Below are 14,055 nucleotides of genomic sequence, written 5' to 3' on the forward strand. Positions count from 1 at the left end.
GTGTTCCATACCTCTGATCATATTCATGGACCTCCTCTAACAGGTTCATGTCTCTCTTGTACTGGGGACCTTAAAGCTCGATGCAGTACTCCAGGTGGGGTCTCATCAGAGTGGAGTAGAGGGGCGGAATTACCTCCCTGAGCCTGCTGACCACATTCTTTTGATGCAGCCCAGAATATGGCTGGCTTTCTGGGCTGCAAGCACATGTTGCCAGCTCACGTCCAATTTTTTATCTGCCAGTATCCCCAAGTCCTTCTCCACAGGGCTGCTCTCAATCTCTTCAAGTGTATTGATACTGGGGACTGCCCTGACACAGGTGCAGGACCTTGCACTTGGATTTGTTGAACCTGATGAGGTTCATATAAGCCCACTCCTCAAGCCTGTCAAGGTCCCTCTGGATGGCACCCCTTCCCTCTACTGAATCAACGGCACCACTCAGCTTGATGTCATCTGCAAACTTGCTGAATGCACATTCAATCCCCCTGTCTGTGTCATTAATGAAGATTTTAAATAGTATTGGTCCCAGTACAGACCCCTGAGGGTCATTACTCCTTGCTGGTTTCCACCCGCACGTTGAGCTGTTGACTGTTACTCTTCAGACATGGCCATCTATCCCTTATCTAACAGTCCATCCATCAAACCCACGTTTCTCTGATTTAGCAGCAAGAATATTGACCATATCAAAGGCCTTACCTAAGTCCAGGTAGATGACATCCATAGCTCTTCCCTTGTCCACTGATGCAGCCGCTCCACAGCAGAAGGACACTAGATCAGCCAGGCATGATTTGCCCTTGGTGAAGCCATGTTGACTGTCTCTAATCACCTCCATGCCTTTATATTTCAACATGTCTTCCAGGAGGACCTGTTCCATAACCTTACCAGGTACAAAGGTGAGAGTGACCGGTCAGTAGTTCCCAGGATCCTCCTTTTTACCCTTTTGAAAAATGGGTGTGATGTTTCTCTTCCTCCAGTTACCAGGGACTTTGCCTGACTGCCGTGCCTTTTCAAGTATGATGGAGAGTGTCTTGGCAACTACATCAGCCAGTTCCCTCAGGACCCTGGGGTGCATCTTGTCAGGTCCCATGGACTTGTGTATGTTCAGGTTCTTCAGGTGGTCTTCAACCTGGTCTTTACTTTCAGTGGGAGGGACTTCATTCCCGCAGTCCCTGCCTTGAGGTTCAGGGGCTTGACAGATGTGGAAAGAGAGATTAACATTGAAAACTGAGGCAAAAAAATGTGTTGAGTACCTCAGCCTCCTCCATGTCAGTTGTCACCAGCTTTCCCATTTTATTTACCAGGAGGGTAAACTTTATTTTCCTTTCCTGGCCAACAAACCTATAAAAGCACTTATTATTCTTTGCATCCCTTGCCAAATTCAGCTCCAGCTGTGCCTTAGCTTTCCTGATCCCATCCCTAACATCAGGGCAGCATCCCTACATTCTTCCCAGGATCCACATCCCCAGTTCCACTGCCTGTGGAGTCTTTTCATCTCGCCTGCTGGGGAGGAGTGCTGGGAGGAGCACAGGGCCAGGCAGGGGCCGGGCGGGCGTTCAGGCAGGAGCAGACTGAAAGCTGTGGTGAAGGTGACTGCAGCTGGGGTGCTCCCTGTGCCCCCCATCACTGCGCGTCTGCTGACGGGTGGCACAGCAAAGGGACACTGCCGTGCCTGTGCCTCTGCACTCAGAGGGGAAAGGTCGTTTCCGGAAAGGTCTCGCAAAATTTATTTCGCTGCCTTTATTAAGACTGGCCCCGAACATAGGTTTTGATGAAGAGAAGAGGCTGCTGCAAGGTAGTCTTTGGAAGTGGAGAGGTTTGGCAAGCTTCTTGGGCTCTCCAAAATAATGTGTTAACTTTTATATTGATTTGAGAAAAAATTGAGGGAGTTAAATGCATTCCCAGAGCAAATTGAACCTATATTTCTTCACAGATACATGAGTCAGAGCATCTGAAATGCGTATTGCCAAATACAGTAATTGCGCTCCATCAGAAGATGGATGCTGGAGACAGCAGCACCCTTTCCAAAGTGTTATTTTAAGTATTCCTCCAGAGAAATTATCAGAAGGGCTGTTTTGCCTACACCCGCGAAAGCAGCTCGGTGAGGAAATGCTGTGTATTTTGTCAGAAACGGCCGTGAGGCTCCAGCCTTGCTCTAGCCTTGCCGCCCGCCAGTGCCGAGGAGCGGGGCCGGGTGCCGAAGGCGGCGGTGGAACTTCGTTTCCCCGACCCGCCCGCACCAGCCCGCAGCCCCAGGCGGGCCCGGCCCGCACTGCGGAAGGGCAAGGGCAGCTCCCCGCCCGAGCCGGCGGCCGGACCTGTCCCCAGCTCCCCCGCCGCCCGCCCCGGTGACGGCCCCTTCCCTCAGCCGGGCGCCCCGGGGCCGCCCCAACGGGAGCGCGGCTTGTGCCGGGTGTTTGGGGACAGCAGCGGTCCCGGTGCCTGTGACCGCTCTTTCCCAAGGACGAGCGTGCGGCGCGGCTCCAGCCTCAGGACCTCCGCGCTGCCCGCTCGGCCGAGGCGGCGGGGTCCGCCGGTTGTGCGGGACGGCGCCCCGGGGCCCGGGCACCGGCTGCCAGGCGGGAGCCGCCACCGCCGCCGCCAGGGGGCGCCGCGCCCTCTCGGATGGGGGCGCGGGGGGTCGGCGCGGGCGCGGCGCTCATTGGCTGGCTGGGGCCGGGCCGGGCGCGGGGCGCCGCTTCTTAACGGGCGGCGCGGGGTGGCGGGAGCGCTGTGCCGGGGGGTGCCGCGAGCTGCGCTGCCGCGAGCCGGGCTGCCGCGCGCCATGAGCGAGGTGAGCGGGGCGGGGGGGAGCGCCGCAGCCCCCCGAAAGTGCCCCGGGAGGCCGAAGCGTGGGGAGCGCTTGGCGGGGGTGTCACCGTCCCTTGGGGGAGGGCAGGGTGCTTCTCGGGCCGGGAGCCGGTGGGGCCGGCTGTCTGCCCGGCGGAGCTGGCGCTCCCGTGGGGCGTCTGCTGGGTGCGGAGTCTGAAATACGTGCAGCTGCTCTAGACCCTGCCGTCTGGCAGAGAGAGCCTCCCAGGGCCGTGTGCGCCTTCAGAGCCTGAACTGGGGCAGTGCTTTGCCCTTGGAAGGACTGTGCACCAGTGGAGCATCATTTGTTGAAAAAACCCCAACTAATAACTTAAAGATGTATTTAATGCTTTTCTATGTGGAAGGGAGGGTTTGGTAAGTTGTTTGAAAGTTACTTGCTGGAGCTCATGGAAAAAGAAATGCCCTGTTTGTCGTTGGATGCTGATGTAAACTTTATAAATAGTGTCCTGGGAAAGATTATAATTAAGGAGAAATGTAAATAGTGCCAAGCATGTAAGGGTCACTTGCGTCCTTGTAGCTATAAGCCAAACATTTTCACTTGTGTCTTTTTTGCAGTGGAAAAGTTCTCAGGGGCAAAGCAGTATTCTTGTTAGAAGTGTCGTCAGGCATGTTGACAGTGTAGTCAGTGAAATGCCTGGCAGATCCCATGTTCTCCAGCGCAACTCTTTCTCTGGGAATCAGTAGAGATACCTGTACTATGCCTTACCCAGCATCTCTTTTTGGAGGCTGCTTCACTAGCAAATGGGTGTTTCTTTCTTAGAGGCAAGAGTAAAATCAAGAGTGACCACAAGTAAGTCTGGGCTAGTTGTGCAGGTGTGACACTCGGCTGTGGTTTTAGGTGGGTTGTAAATCTGAGACAAAAAGCAGTGTAGTAGCATGGTCTCAGGTGCAGGGGTTTATGAGGAGAAGCTTACATCTTTGCTTGGAAATGGGGAAAGCAGAGGAAATCCTCTTGTGCTTTGCTGCTGCTTGAAGGGATCGTCCAAGTGTAATGCACCAGGCTCTGTCACCTCTCCTAGGCTGCTGCCTGTGTTTGTATCGACCGAGTAGAGTTCATACAGTGTGGGGTTTTTTTGCAGTCACTGTCCCTTTGCTCCCAAGGCTAGCTGAAGTGTTCTTGATGCAACACTGCTATTCCACTCATTAAAGATAACAATTTTTTTGGGGAAAAAAAATCTAGTGAGGAGTAATGATTGGGTGATACTGTACAAGGCGCTTTCTTGTTGTAGCCCTGTGCTAGGTTGTATTTGTTCAGTAATTACCCCTTCTCAGTTTAAGCTGCTTGCCTTCGGGATTTTAAAAGTCCAGATGAATGTCAAGATCATCTCTAATGCCAGCACAGGAGTTCTCTATTCATATACATTTCCTTGTGTCTCATAGAACAGTATTCCTAGCAAATCCTCAGAGCTGAAAGATGTCTCTTTCTCGGGTGCCAGCACTTAGCCTTGTACATATGAGACTTAGTGCCGTGCTCAGTGTCTTCCGTCACACTGTCATTCAAGTGACAATATTGGGGAGCATCGCTAACAGCTCCAATGAAGAAAAGCTTCCTTGCTGTTAGTTGCCTGTCAGCCATTAATCAAAAGTTGATACCTTTTCCAAAAGGCAGATGAAAGCCAATGGACTACCTAAAACCACATCACTGCAAAAGACTGTTGTTAAAAAAAGAGGCGAAAAACCCCACCACCAGCCAGAAAGCAAGCTCTTTAGACGTGTTTGCTGTATTTGGATGGGGGTTTGATGGATTTCACTTGTAATGCTGTAACTGAAAAATATTTTTATTTTCTTTGTTTTAATCTGCTAGAAAATCTGAGGACAGGGTGATTAAAAAGAGGCTCAGCTAGAGCCATCAAAAGATTATCCCAAACAAAATGGTGTTGGGAGGGTGGTAAGGTTTTTTGCTTTATGTTAACAATTGTCAGGACATGCGTGGAGCTTGAAATACGCTTGCAGAAATCTCTGAAGAGCGCTTTCATATCCATCAAGTTATTTGCTGATACTTTCATGGATTCTTATTTTGCTGCTTCAAGCAAAATTAACTTCTTTGCTGTTCATGGACAGTGATTACGAGTTGCCTGGTGGAGAAAGCTGAACAGGAAGCAGCCATTCATCTGACTATACTACTTTTCTGTGTTCTAGCTTATTTTTTTCAGGAAGGATAAAGAACTTTTCTACAGAAAATCCCTGCACTTATTTCTCTGCAATACTTGGCTGAAAATATGTTTAAGATGCTCAGTCTACTGGGCAGGAGTCAGGTCCTGTGACTAGTTACAGGGAATTTGAGGTTTAAGAGTTTACCTAGTAGCATTACTAAACATGGTTAGTGCTTCCTGCTGCTTGGTTTTAGTGGCAGATAAATCACTTAGCTGTATGGGGAACTTCTCAGGCATGTTGCTCTATATGAAAATGCATTTTTAGGTGTTGAAGCAGCTTTTGAAAATCTGTCCTCAAATAACTGAGTAGCCTTTTCTTTAGGTCTGTAGATGTTGTCTGTTATTTTCAATAAGCCTAGAGAGAAGAGCCATCCTGGAAAATATCAGCTGCTGTCAGTGAGCACCCATGAGATGCAGCCCTTCTTCCATTAAAGATCTCTGGTCACACAGGACGAACTGGGGGAGGTAATCTTGGGTAATGGGCTTATAGACCAATGCCGAATTGCTCTTCAGCCAGTAGTTTTACCAGTGAGCCTCTAGACTCACGACTGGCATGAACTTGATTAACCACGGGGAATCCTGTGATCTTACCAGTCACTTAGCTATCTGACACGCTGCAGACTATGTTGGGTCAGGGTGGTATTATTCCCCTGGCCAGAAGGTTCACAAGAAACATTTAATCACACAAACTTTTCTGACAGTCACTGCCACTTTTCCTCCTATGTTGAATGATTTAGGTTGTCATCAGGAAGTGGGTCTGGACTTGTAAACTTAAACAATATGGTGTTACAGCCCTGGATGCTGGTTCTAGTGGTTCAGGGGCGAAGCACAGGTGTAAGGAGTTGGAGCTTAAAATAGCATTAGTGGAGATTGCCTTTTTGGAGGCATTTATTTCCTCTTGATATTTAAGGTCAGAGTGGTATTGCTGGTGTAAGGGAGGAATTCAACTTTATTATGTGTTACTTAAGTGTCTGACTTTGGGAGAGCCGTTCAGGAAACATACCTGATCAGCCCAGGCCTGAAGAACTTTCATTGGAAAAGCCCTCACTGAGAGTCAAGTGCTGTGCTGACTGCCAGGGTGCTCATGTGCACTACCCAAGGCAGTGTCTGAGCCAGCAGCTTTACGGATTTGAGGAGCAGCCTAGCTACCAGACCGGAGGAGGAATTTCTAGCTTTCCTTTTAAAGCAGGCAACAAGCAACCTGGCACATGAAACTCATACAACAGGAGGGAGCTGTTAGAGGCTTGATTCCAGAGTGCTTAGGTCTCTTAGTTGGGGAGGCTAAGAGCTGGAGACTTTATCTCTGCATAAAAATAGGGGTTTGTGTTAGGTTTTGAATACAAAGAACACCAGGTCCTGTTTCTTTGAGCTATGGCAAGCTCTTTCTCTTTGCTTATGATGCCTCTAGGCCCTTGAATCCTGCAGCAACTGCTGTGGGGTGTCCACCTTCAAAAGGATCATGAGGGGTGCTTGTGTGCCCCGTAACAGGGGTGTGCAGGGCATTCACGGGGGTTGAGCTGTCACGTGGGGTATGCTCATCCAGATAGCTCTCCTCTGCAACCTGGAGTACTGAGCCTTTGTTCTGGAGCTCAGGTCATCTTCAGTGGGAGGTACCCAGGCTGCCAACTCTGCAAAGATGGAGGCTTCACTGGAAAGTTGACATAGTCTAATACTGGGGTCAAAGGTATTTTTATGAAAATTGAGCTTGATCAGTCCTCAAGGTGTAAGACTCTAATCACCAAGGCAGTTCCTGCTGTGGCTGTTTTAAAAACTAGTAGTATCACATGATATGGTGGTTTGGGCATGTCCCTAAGCTGGCCAAGTAACAGAGGGTGTCCTCTTACGTCCAGGTTAAGGGAGAACCTGGAACATGTCTCTATCCCTTTGGACAGGTGTATTCACCAGGAGGCTGTTGGAGAGGGAAGGGGTTATGTCCAAGTATGAAACACTAGGCATACCTGTAGGCTTGTTGGAAACTGTAGCTGCTTCAGGTAGTTAAATGGGAAAACTGGAGTTCTTTCATGGGTTGGTCTCCTGAATTCAGTTGAAACCATTCCACTGAAATTGTATTTAGGGTCTTAAAACCAGATGTATTTAAACACTGAAGTGAGGATTGTACACCAATAATCCTGATGGGACTAAATCAAAGAACTGGTATTTGTAGGGGGAAAACATACCATGTTTGTTTAGAGGAGCTCCTGTTTTCTTGCATGCTGCTTGAAGTCCTGGGGGGTGTCTGGGCCAGCCAGTTGTCTTAGGGCGGCCCTTCTGGATGTGTTTTTTGGGTACTGCTGTGACCCTCAACTGTTAATTATTGGCCTCATTGAGGTTATAACCACAGTAGGTACAAAACTGTATGGATCTAAAAAGCGCAGCAAGAACATGGCAGAGTGGAGGAGGAAATTCTGCAGCTGTTGCAGGATGGGGGTGGAACAGATAAGGTACGTGAACATCAGTTTTTTTAATTTTATCTCACATCTATTTATTAGCTGAGTGGTAAATTGCAGCTCAAGAGGAGGAAGGAGGGAGAACAATATGTTTTAGATCTGTCATTTTGCCTACTCCTTCCATCAGTGTGGTTTCAGTGGGATCAAGCATCTTCTAAAATAGCACTTACAAGTGGTGTTGGAAATTGATATTAATTTGGTGAAACTGGCAGACATGCTTTTTAGAAAGAAGCACGCTGTTATTTTTTGCAATATATAGAAGGCCAAAAGATTCAAACAACGCACCACTTTATTAAAGAACAGTTAGCTTTAACAATATGCTTCAGATAACGTGGTTCCCTGTAAGAGAGTAACTTGAAGAAAAAACCTCCTGCATTCATAAACCAGGAAGACTCCAACCTTCATACTGCAGTACTTGATAATAGAATATCATTGCAGGCTGCAAAGGCTAATGTTGGTTTCTAGTCCAATATCACTAAATTTATAAAGCATTGGCAAGTTTGTAGGAGTCGCTATCCAACAGTTTCCACATCGACTAGATCATGTGCAATGATGAAGTGTAGCATACAGTAGCAGTTAACTTCAACAGGAACAGTGGTGGCCTTTTCATCAAGGGTTTCTGGGTGTTTGTTTATTGATTTGAATAAAATTTTGGATTTTTAGGCCACTATTTGCTATTGTCTGTCTTGCTTTTTTGTAGGGTTGACTTGGAAAATGTCTCTGTGTTTACACGTTTTGCCTCTTCTCTGTAACTTTGCTACAGAAGAACTTGTAGTAGAATGGCTAGGCCTAGACACTGGTGTGTAAATCATGAGACATGCGCTTCTTGGCTGAAGAGGGTTGGGAGAAGGCTGCATGCATCTGAGGAAAGCTATGTCTGTCTTCAGCCTGTCAGTTGCAACAGCCTTCAATTCACTGAGCTGTGTAATACTTTCTTTTCTGCAAGGCGTAGGATATTCTAATGAAGATGAATAACATATTTTCCCTCTTTCTAAGAAAAGGTGTTCTGTTTCTTCAGTTGTTTGGACATTGGTTTTCTAAATAAAGATATTGTAGGTAAGTGGAAACTAGGTCAAATCATAACTAACAAATCCTTTTCCCCCTTCTTCCTCTACTTTTAATTAAGAAAATTAGTCTTTCTTTCTCTTACAGAAAGATGGAAGAGACAGACCATACAGGCTACCTTTCTCTTAAGAGGAAGATAAATAGCAACCCTGATGGAATAAACTTAGAGCAGTTGCAATTGTAAAACTTATTATTGACAGAATTTGAGGTCACAATTTATCCTCACTCTCCGTGTCTGCTCCCTCTGATACCAGACTAGTCTACTTATAGGTAAATTGGGCAAGTGTCACATAGGCCAGGTCTTTGGCTGGTGCTCTCATCTGATCGATTCATAGCAAGTAGGATATAGCCTTAATTATGTACCATCATGGAATTTGGAGGAAGAAGCAAAAGTTTAGCCAGAGAAGAAATAGCAATTGCCTGCCTACATGCCTTGAATATTAATTACGGCTGAACTGTTTTTCCTCTTAAAAAGTATTTTACAGACACTGAATGTTCTTCCATTATTGCCTTAGTATATAGTGCGTGAAACATGACCTTAACCAGTGATGCAGCTGATACTGTGAGTACTGTGACAGTAGACAGAACGATGTTAGAGATCTCCTTTTGTTAAAGCTGAAAGTAAGAAACAAAAGAGAGAAAAACGCCAAACCTGTGAAAGGTAGTGTCCTTCTGTCTGACTGGAGACTTCAGAGACTCCTGGACTGAGACAGCAAGCTGGTGAGAAGGGTGGCACCAGATACGAGGGTTTCAGCTTCTAGTGTGTGGAGAGACAGAGCTCTAACTATGGCAAAACATATGCGATTGTATTTTTAGTTTCTTTAACACAGTCTTAGTGTCCAAATGCCTGACAGAAAGGTCTGAACTGTTCTGTCACCAGCCTTACTTGCTGTTCTTTGGCTGGCAAGTTTAATTCTAGCAGTACTGTGGAGCCAGTTGTACTGGTAATGCCAGAAGGACTAGAAAGCTGCAATAGTAGGACCAGAGAAACCTGAACCAAATGTTCAGGTTATAATGGCTTCAACTTGGAAGGGGTATGCACTCCTGTTGAAGGTCATGTTGGATCACAGCACAAGTCTCCTAAAAGTGAAGAAGAGGGGATAACTGTAGGAATCTTGGCTGGCTGTACACACTGGTGTAGATGTATTTGTAGGGATTTTGTGTGCCTCTTCTGGGAATGATGGAGCACAGGTCAAAAATGCCCAATCTAGAACTGACTAGGGCTATCCCTGGAAACAGGGCAACTCCATGTTATGCTAAAGCTTGCTAAGCTTGACAAGCGTTAGCAGGCTTTTCTGGAGTGAATCGGTGAGACAGCTGGAAAAGTCCTGTCAAGTCTGCATCTCCCCTAGGAACTGGTAGAATTGCACATGAGAAGCAGTTTTTCACAGAAAGTGCCTTAGTTTTTGGGTTTTGTTTTGTTGTTTTGGGGTTTTTTTGGGGGGGGGGAGAGGAGGAGAACTTTCAAGAAAACTAGGGATTTGCACAGCTTCAAAATCACTGGGCAGAGAGCTGGAAAGCAGACTGTACCCGTTATGAATGCCTGGGGATGATTTCCATCTCTGTGTCTTCTGTGACCTACAAAATAAACCTTGCTACCCACCAGGTACCACTAGTCCAGGTGCCTGGCTGTCAATCTGTCTTGGTGATGCTTTGTTTGCTATGAATATAACACTAGAGGGATAGCCAGGTATTGAAATGGTTGGCAGCATTCTGACTACAGAAGATAGATTTCAAAGAAAAGGCTATCAAGAGCGTAACTCCTAAATTGGTGCAAGTGCAAATAAGCAGATGAGGCAAATATTAATAGATCTGAGGACATCTTTGATTTCTTGAGGATTTTGGTGATATTAAACCTTTTCCTAGTGACAGTCAGGACATCAAGGAAGACCAGTGAGAATGTTTTTTTAGACATAACACTTTCCCGCAGGAAGTTTGACTTCAGTGAATTGCTGTTTCTGATCCAGACTTAATCAACCGATCCATCCCTGATGGGTGCTACTACCTGCGTACTACTGTACCTTTGCATCTATACTAAGAAGCTGTGTGTGTTTTAGCAAAGCCCTCAACAGGCGGTAGGGTGGGGTCGGCTTGATCAGGTGAGTGCCCTAGTCCACTAGGGAATGAGGGAGTTAGGCTTGGATGCCCAAGGTGGGCTTTTCTTTTAAAGGGACCAAACAAGGTGAATTCAGACTTCAGCAGACAGGTGCAACATAATCTGGTGAAGAGGAGAAGCCTGCCCAAGATGAACCAGAGCATAATGCCTAGGCTGGTGAGAAAACACATTTGAACATGCTGAAGTCCCAGGTTGTGTGGGGCAGTAGGTAAGAGGCACAGAAGCAGAAAAATAGTTCTCATAAAAATCACAAGCATGTCTTTAATTTGAATTGTAGGGCTTTTCATTCTGTAGCTTGAATGTTTCAAATAATGGGATTCTTGCTGTCTCTCGCTTTTTCTTACAGAAAATATGCTTTACTTTCAAATCCTCACGTTTAAATTGCATTTTAAAATACTGAATAGTCTGAATGTTGACTCTTAAGCACGTAATTTTAACACTAATTGGAATAGTCTGAAAAATTACTTTAACTTGAACTTTAGAGATATTATGTGGTGTTCAGGAAGACCTGAACATTCAGAAGAAACCTGAATGACATTGAAATCTGGTTCGTTGAATACCAAGCACTTATTAGTAAAATGTGAGGTAAAGGGAGACAGAAGATAAACTGCTACAAATTAGAAGGATTAACTCAATGGGGAAGGAGGAGGATGAGTGTACCTGGCAAGAAGGGGATAGCTATGCAGGCAGCTTTCTGCAGATGACATGAAAAATAAGACATGTGGCTTCATAGCTGTTTCATATGTATCACTACTCCACTCAGATCTGACAGATACACACTCTCCGCTTGAAAGAGAGCAAACAGTGCTGGCTTGGCATACTTCAAAATGCATGTGCCAGCACACATGTGCTGCAGTTTAAGCAGGGCAGCCAAATGCCTAAGGCAGGCCAGCTTCATGCTAATTTTCATTTGTCAGTGAGACTTGGCTAGCTATCACTTCTTCAGCATATTTTGCAAGCTACTGGACAGCGCTAACATCCAAGCCAAGCTGAATGAGCCTCTCGAGTTAGATTACAGGAGATCCTGTCTTTGTTTTACAGGGCTTTTTTTCTGAGTGCTTCTTTGTATTCTTTGCTTGGGCTAATAAAAGCTTGGTGTGTTTCCATGCTGGAACTGGACTTACGGGATGCATCTGCAGATGCAGAAACATCAGTAGCATTAATATTGTGAATCTAGCATTAATATTGTGAAGTGCAAAAATCAAAGTTGCAGATTATCTGAATTCTAGCACTATCTTTTGCGGTCATGCTATGTAAACCTTTAATAGATGTTTTTGTCTGACTGCAGTGTGTGGGACAGCACACAGCTGGATCTAAGTGAATGTTACCTGCTTTCTGCATGAAACTTAAGGAACCTAAACCTATTTTCTGTCTAGTCATGGGATGGGTATGTTAAAATATTAACAAAATGAATACATTACTGTTATGGAGGAGCATGTTAGGGTGCTTTTGTAATGCCTTTGCATGATAGTTTGCTGTGTTCATGTGTGAAAATCTAGTTGGGTTCTTTTACTTGAAATGCAAGGCTTACAATGCAGAATAGAGCCTGATGCATAAAAGGAATGATTGATGACTACTTGCAGCGGAGAAACTTCCAAGTTTTCATTGAACTTGAATTGGAAAATCCACACTTCTGTGGAAGGAGAGTGTTTTGAACAATGTGGGGGAAGTGTGCCTGACCACACTTCCCCTGGACTTACTCCACGGCTAGGGTGCTACAGGAACCATAAAGCATTTAGTCTCAGGGCAGGTAACCTGGTGGGTCTGTCCTGGGGCCACAAACCCTGGAAACTCACTACAGCTGCTCAGTGAAAATTACTTTCTTATATTTTCTGCTCCTGTTAATGAAAGTGACAGCAGCGTCAATTTCACTGAGCAGCTGCAGGGTCCTGAGAGCTTTTGATTAGTGGAAATCCCTGGGTTTTTTTGGCTGGCTCTTGGACAAAGCTTGTGACCTGGCTTTTCTGCTTGCTGGCAGTTGAGTGTATTTGATTGCTGTCCCTGATTTCTGGCAATCAAGGTGACCTTGTGCATCAACCTGTCCATTTTCCTTTTTAGTATGGCATGGTTGTTTCTGATAGCTTGGCTGTGGGTTAGACTCAGTACCAAGACAGCTTTGCTCAGAACTGCATCACACTTTGAACAAAGCAGCTCCCCCAGAGTCTTGGTAGGTAATTTCTGACACAAACTTCATCAATGCGGGACAAATCCTCTGTCAAAGGATGTCAATTCCGAGGCAGCTTCAGCAGCCAATTCAGGGTTCCCCTTGCATCAATCTCCTGGTGGAACAGAGCCAGAGATAACAGGTTTGCGTCATCTCTCTGTGCAGCCCCTGGGCAGGGTATGTTGCCAAGGCTGCAGCACGCTCTCGGTCCAGTGATTCCCCTGCTACTGGAGTAGCCCTAAAGAAGTTACTGTCATAACTGCAGATGGCTGAGGGGCTGCTGGTAGTTGCTGTCTGTGACCACACTGGCTGCCTGGAGGTTTGACGAGTAGAGTAAGTGACGTGTAAACATCCTTGCTGCTTAGTCTTGCTCTTGTCTTGAAAATCTGAAGGTTTTGCCCTAGGGTGAAGGCAGAAAGTTCCTTTGCATGGCAATTTGAAACTGCCATAATTAATACCTTTTAAAAACCTGGCTGCCCAGTTACTAGTGCAGTCTAACACTTTATTAACATCTGTTCACCTTTGAAATATGTAGGGAAATAAGAAAGTGAGAACAATTTTTTTAATTGTACAACTGGAAATAAAACAAAAACCACTAAGTTTTGCAGCCTGGGAAGAAGCAGCTTGTTTTAATAATCATAGCAAATATCAAGTATGAAGCAATTTGTCAATGCAGACTTTTGCCATTAATAACCCAAGCTGTCCTTTGAATGCAGACTCTAACTCAATTACAACTGGGTTTATAGCTCAGCAAATTTCCCTAAACTTCAGAAGGGTTTGGAAGAATGAAATATTAAAAAATTTGTTACAAAACCACCGTCCATAATTGGTTATTTTATGCCTAGGCAAGGACCCTGATGCCTTAGTTGGCTTAGGGCACTCTTCCTGTCTGGGGATGCTAATATTAAAACATACCCAAGATACCATCTGAATCCAGATGCTTTTCCCAGATCCCCAAGGTTCTGTTTGGCTCCTAATCAGATGCCAGCCAGTTGCCATTAACTGTCTGTATTGCCTGCACAGGTGGCCAAGGCTTGTAATTTAGACTGCATGGATGGGCCCGTGTTGCTCTAAATCTTGCTTGGTTGCAGAGTGAAGAATGCTAGGAGGTAATGCAACATCACAGGGGAACGCAGTTTGCTGTGTGTTGTGGTATGAAGTCCTGACTTGCTCTGATTTTCAGTTCCCAAAACAAAATTGCAATGCCTCATTCCTCCCCGTGGTACTGTCTGTTGCCTGTTCTGTTGCCCTGGTACAACTGTTTGTGGATTAGAGACATTGACT

The 14,055-nt window shown here is 45.9% G+C and overlaps 1 protein-coding gene across 1 annotated transcript in view; it reads left to right on the forward strand.

The window, feature by feature from the left end:
• The first annotated feature begins 2,674 nt into the window (after positions 1 to 2,674).
• PCP4 (Purkinje cell protein 4) overlaps positions 2,675 to 14,055 on the forward strand; it is a 51,438-nt gene continuing 40,057 nt past the window's right edge. Inside the window, exon 1 of the mRNA XM_040585108.1 lies at positions 2,675 to 2,788. Coding sequence (XP_040441042.1) covers positions 2,780 to 2,788 — 9 coding nt within the window. The 5' untranslated portion in view covers positions 2,675 to 2,779. The remainder of the gene's footprint in view (positions 2,789 to 14,055) is intronic.

This window comes from Falco naumanni, chromosome 2 (assembly GCF_017639655.2).
Source record: "Falco naumanni isolate bFalNau1 chromosome 2, bFalNau1.pat, whole genome shotgun sequence".
NCBI lineage: Eukaryota > Metazoa > Chordata > Aves > Falconiformes > Falconidae > Falco > Falco naumanni.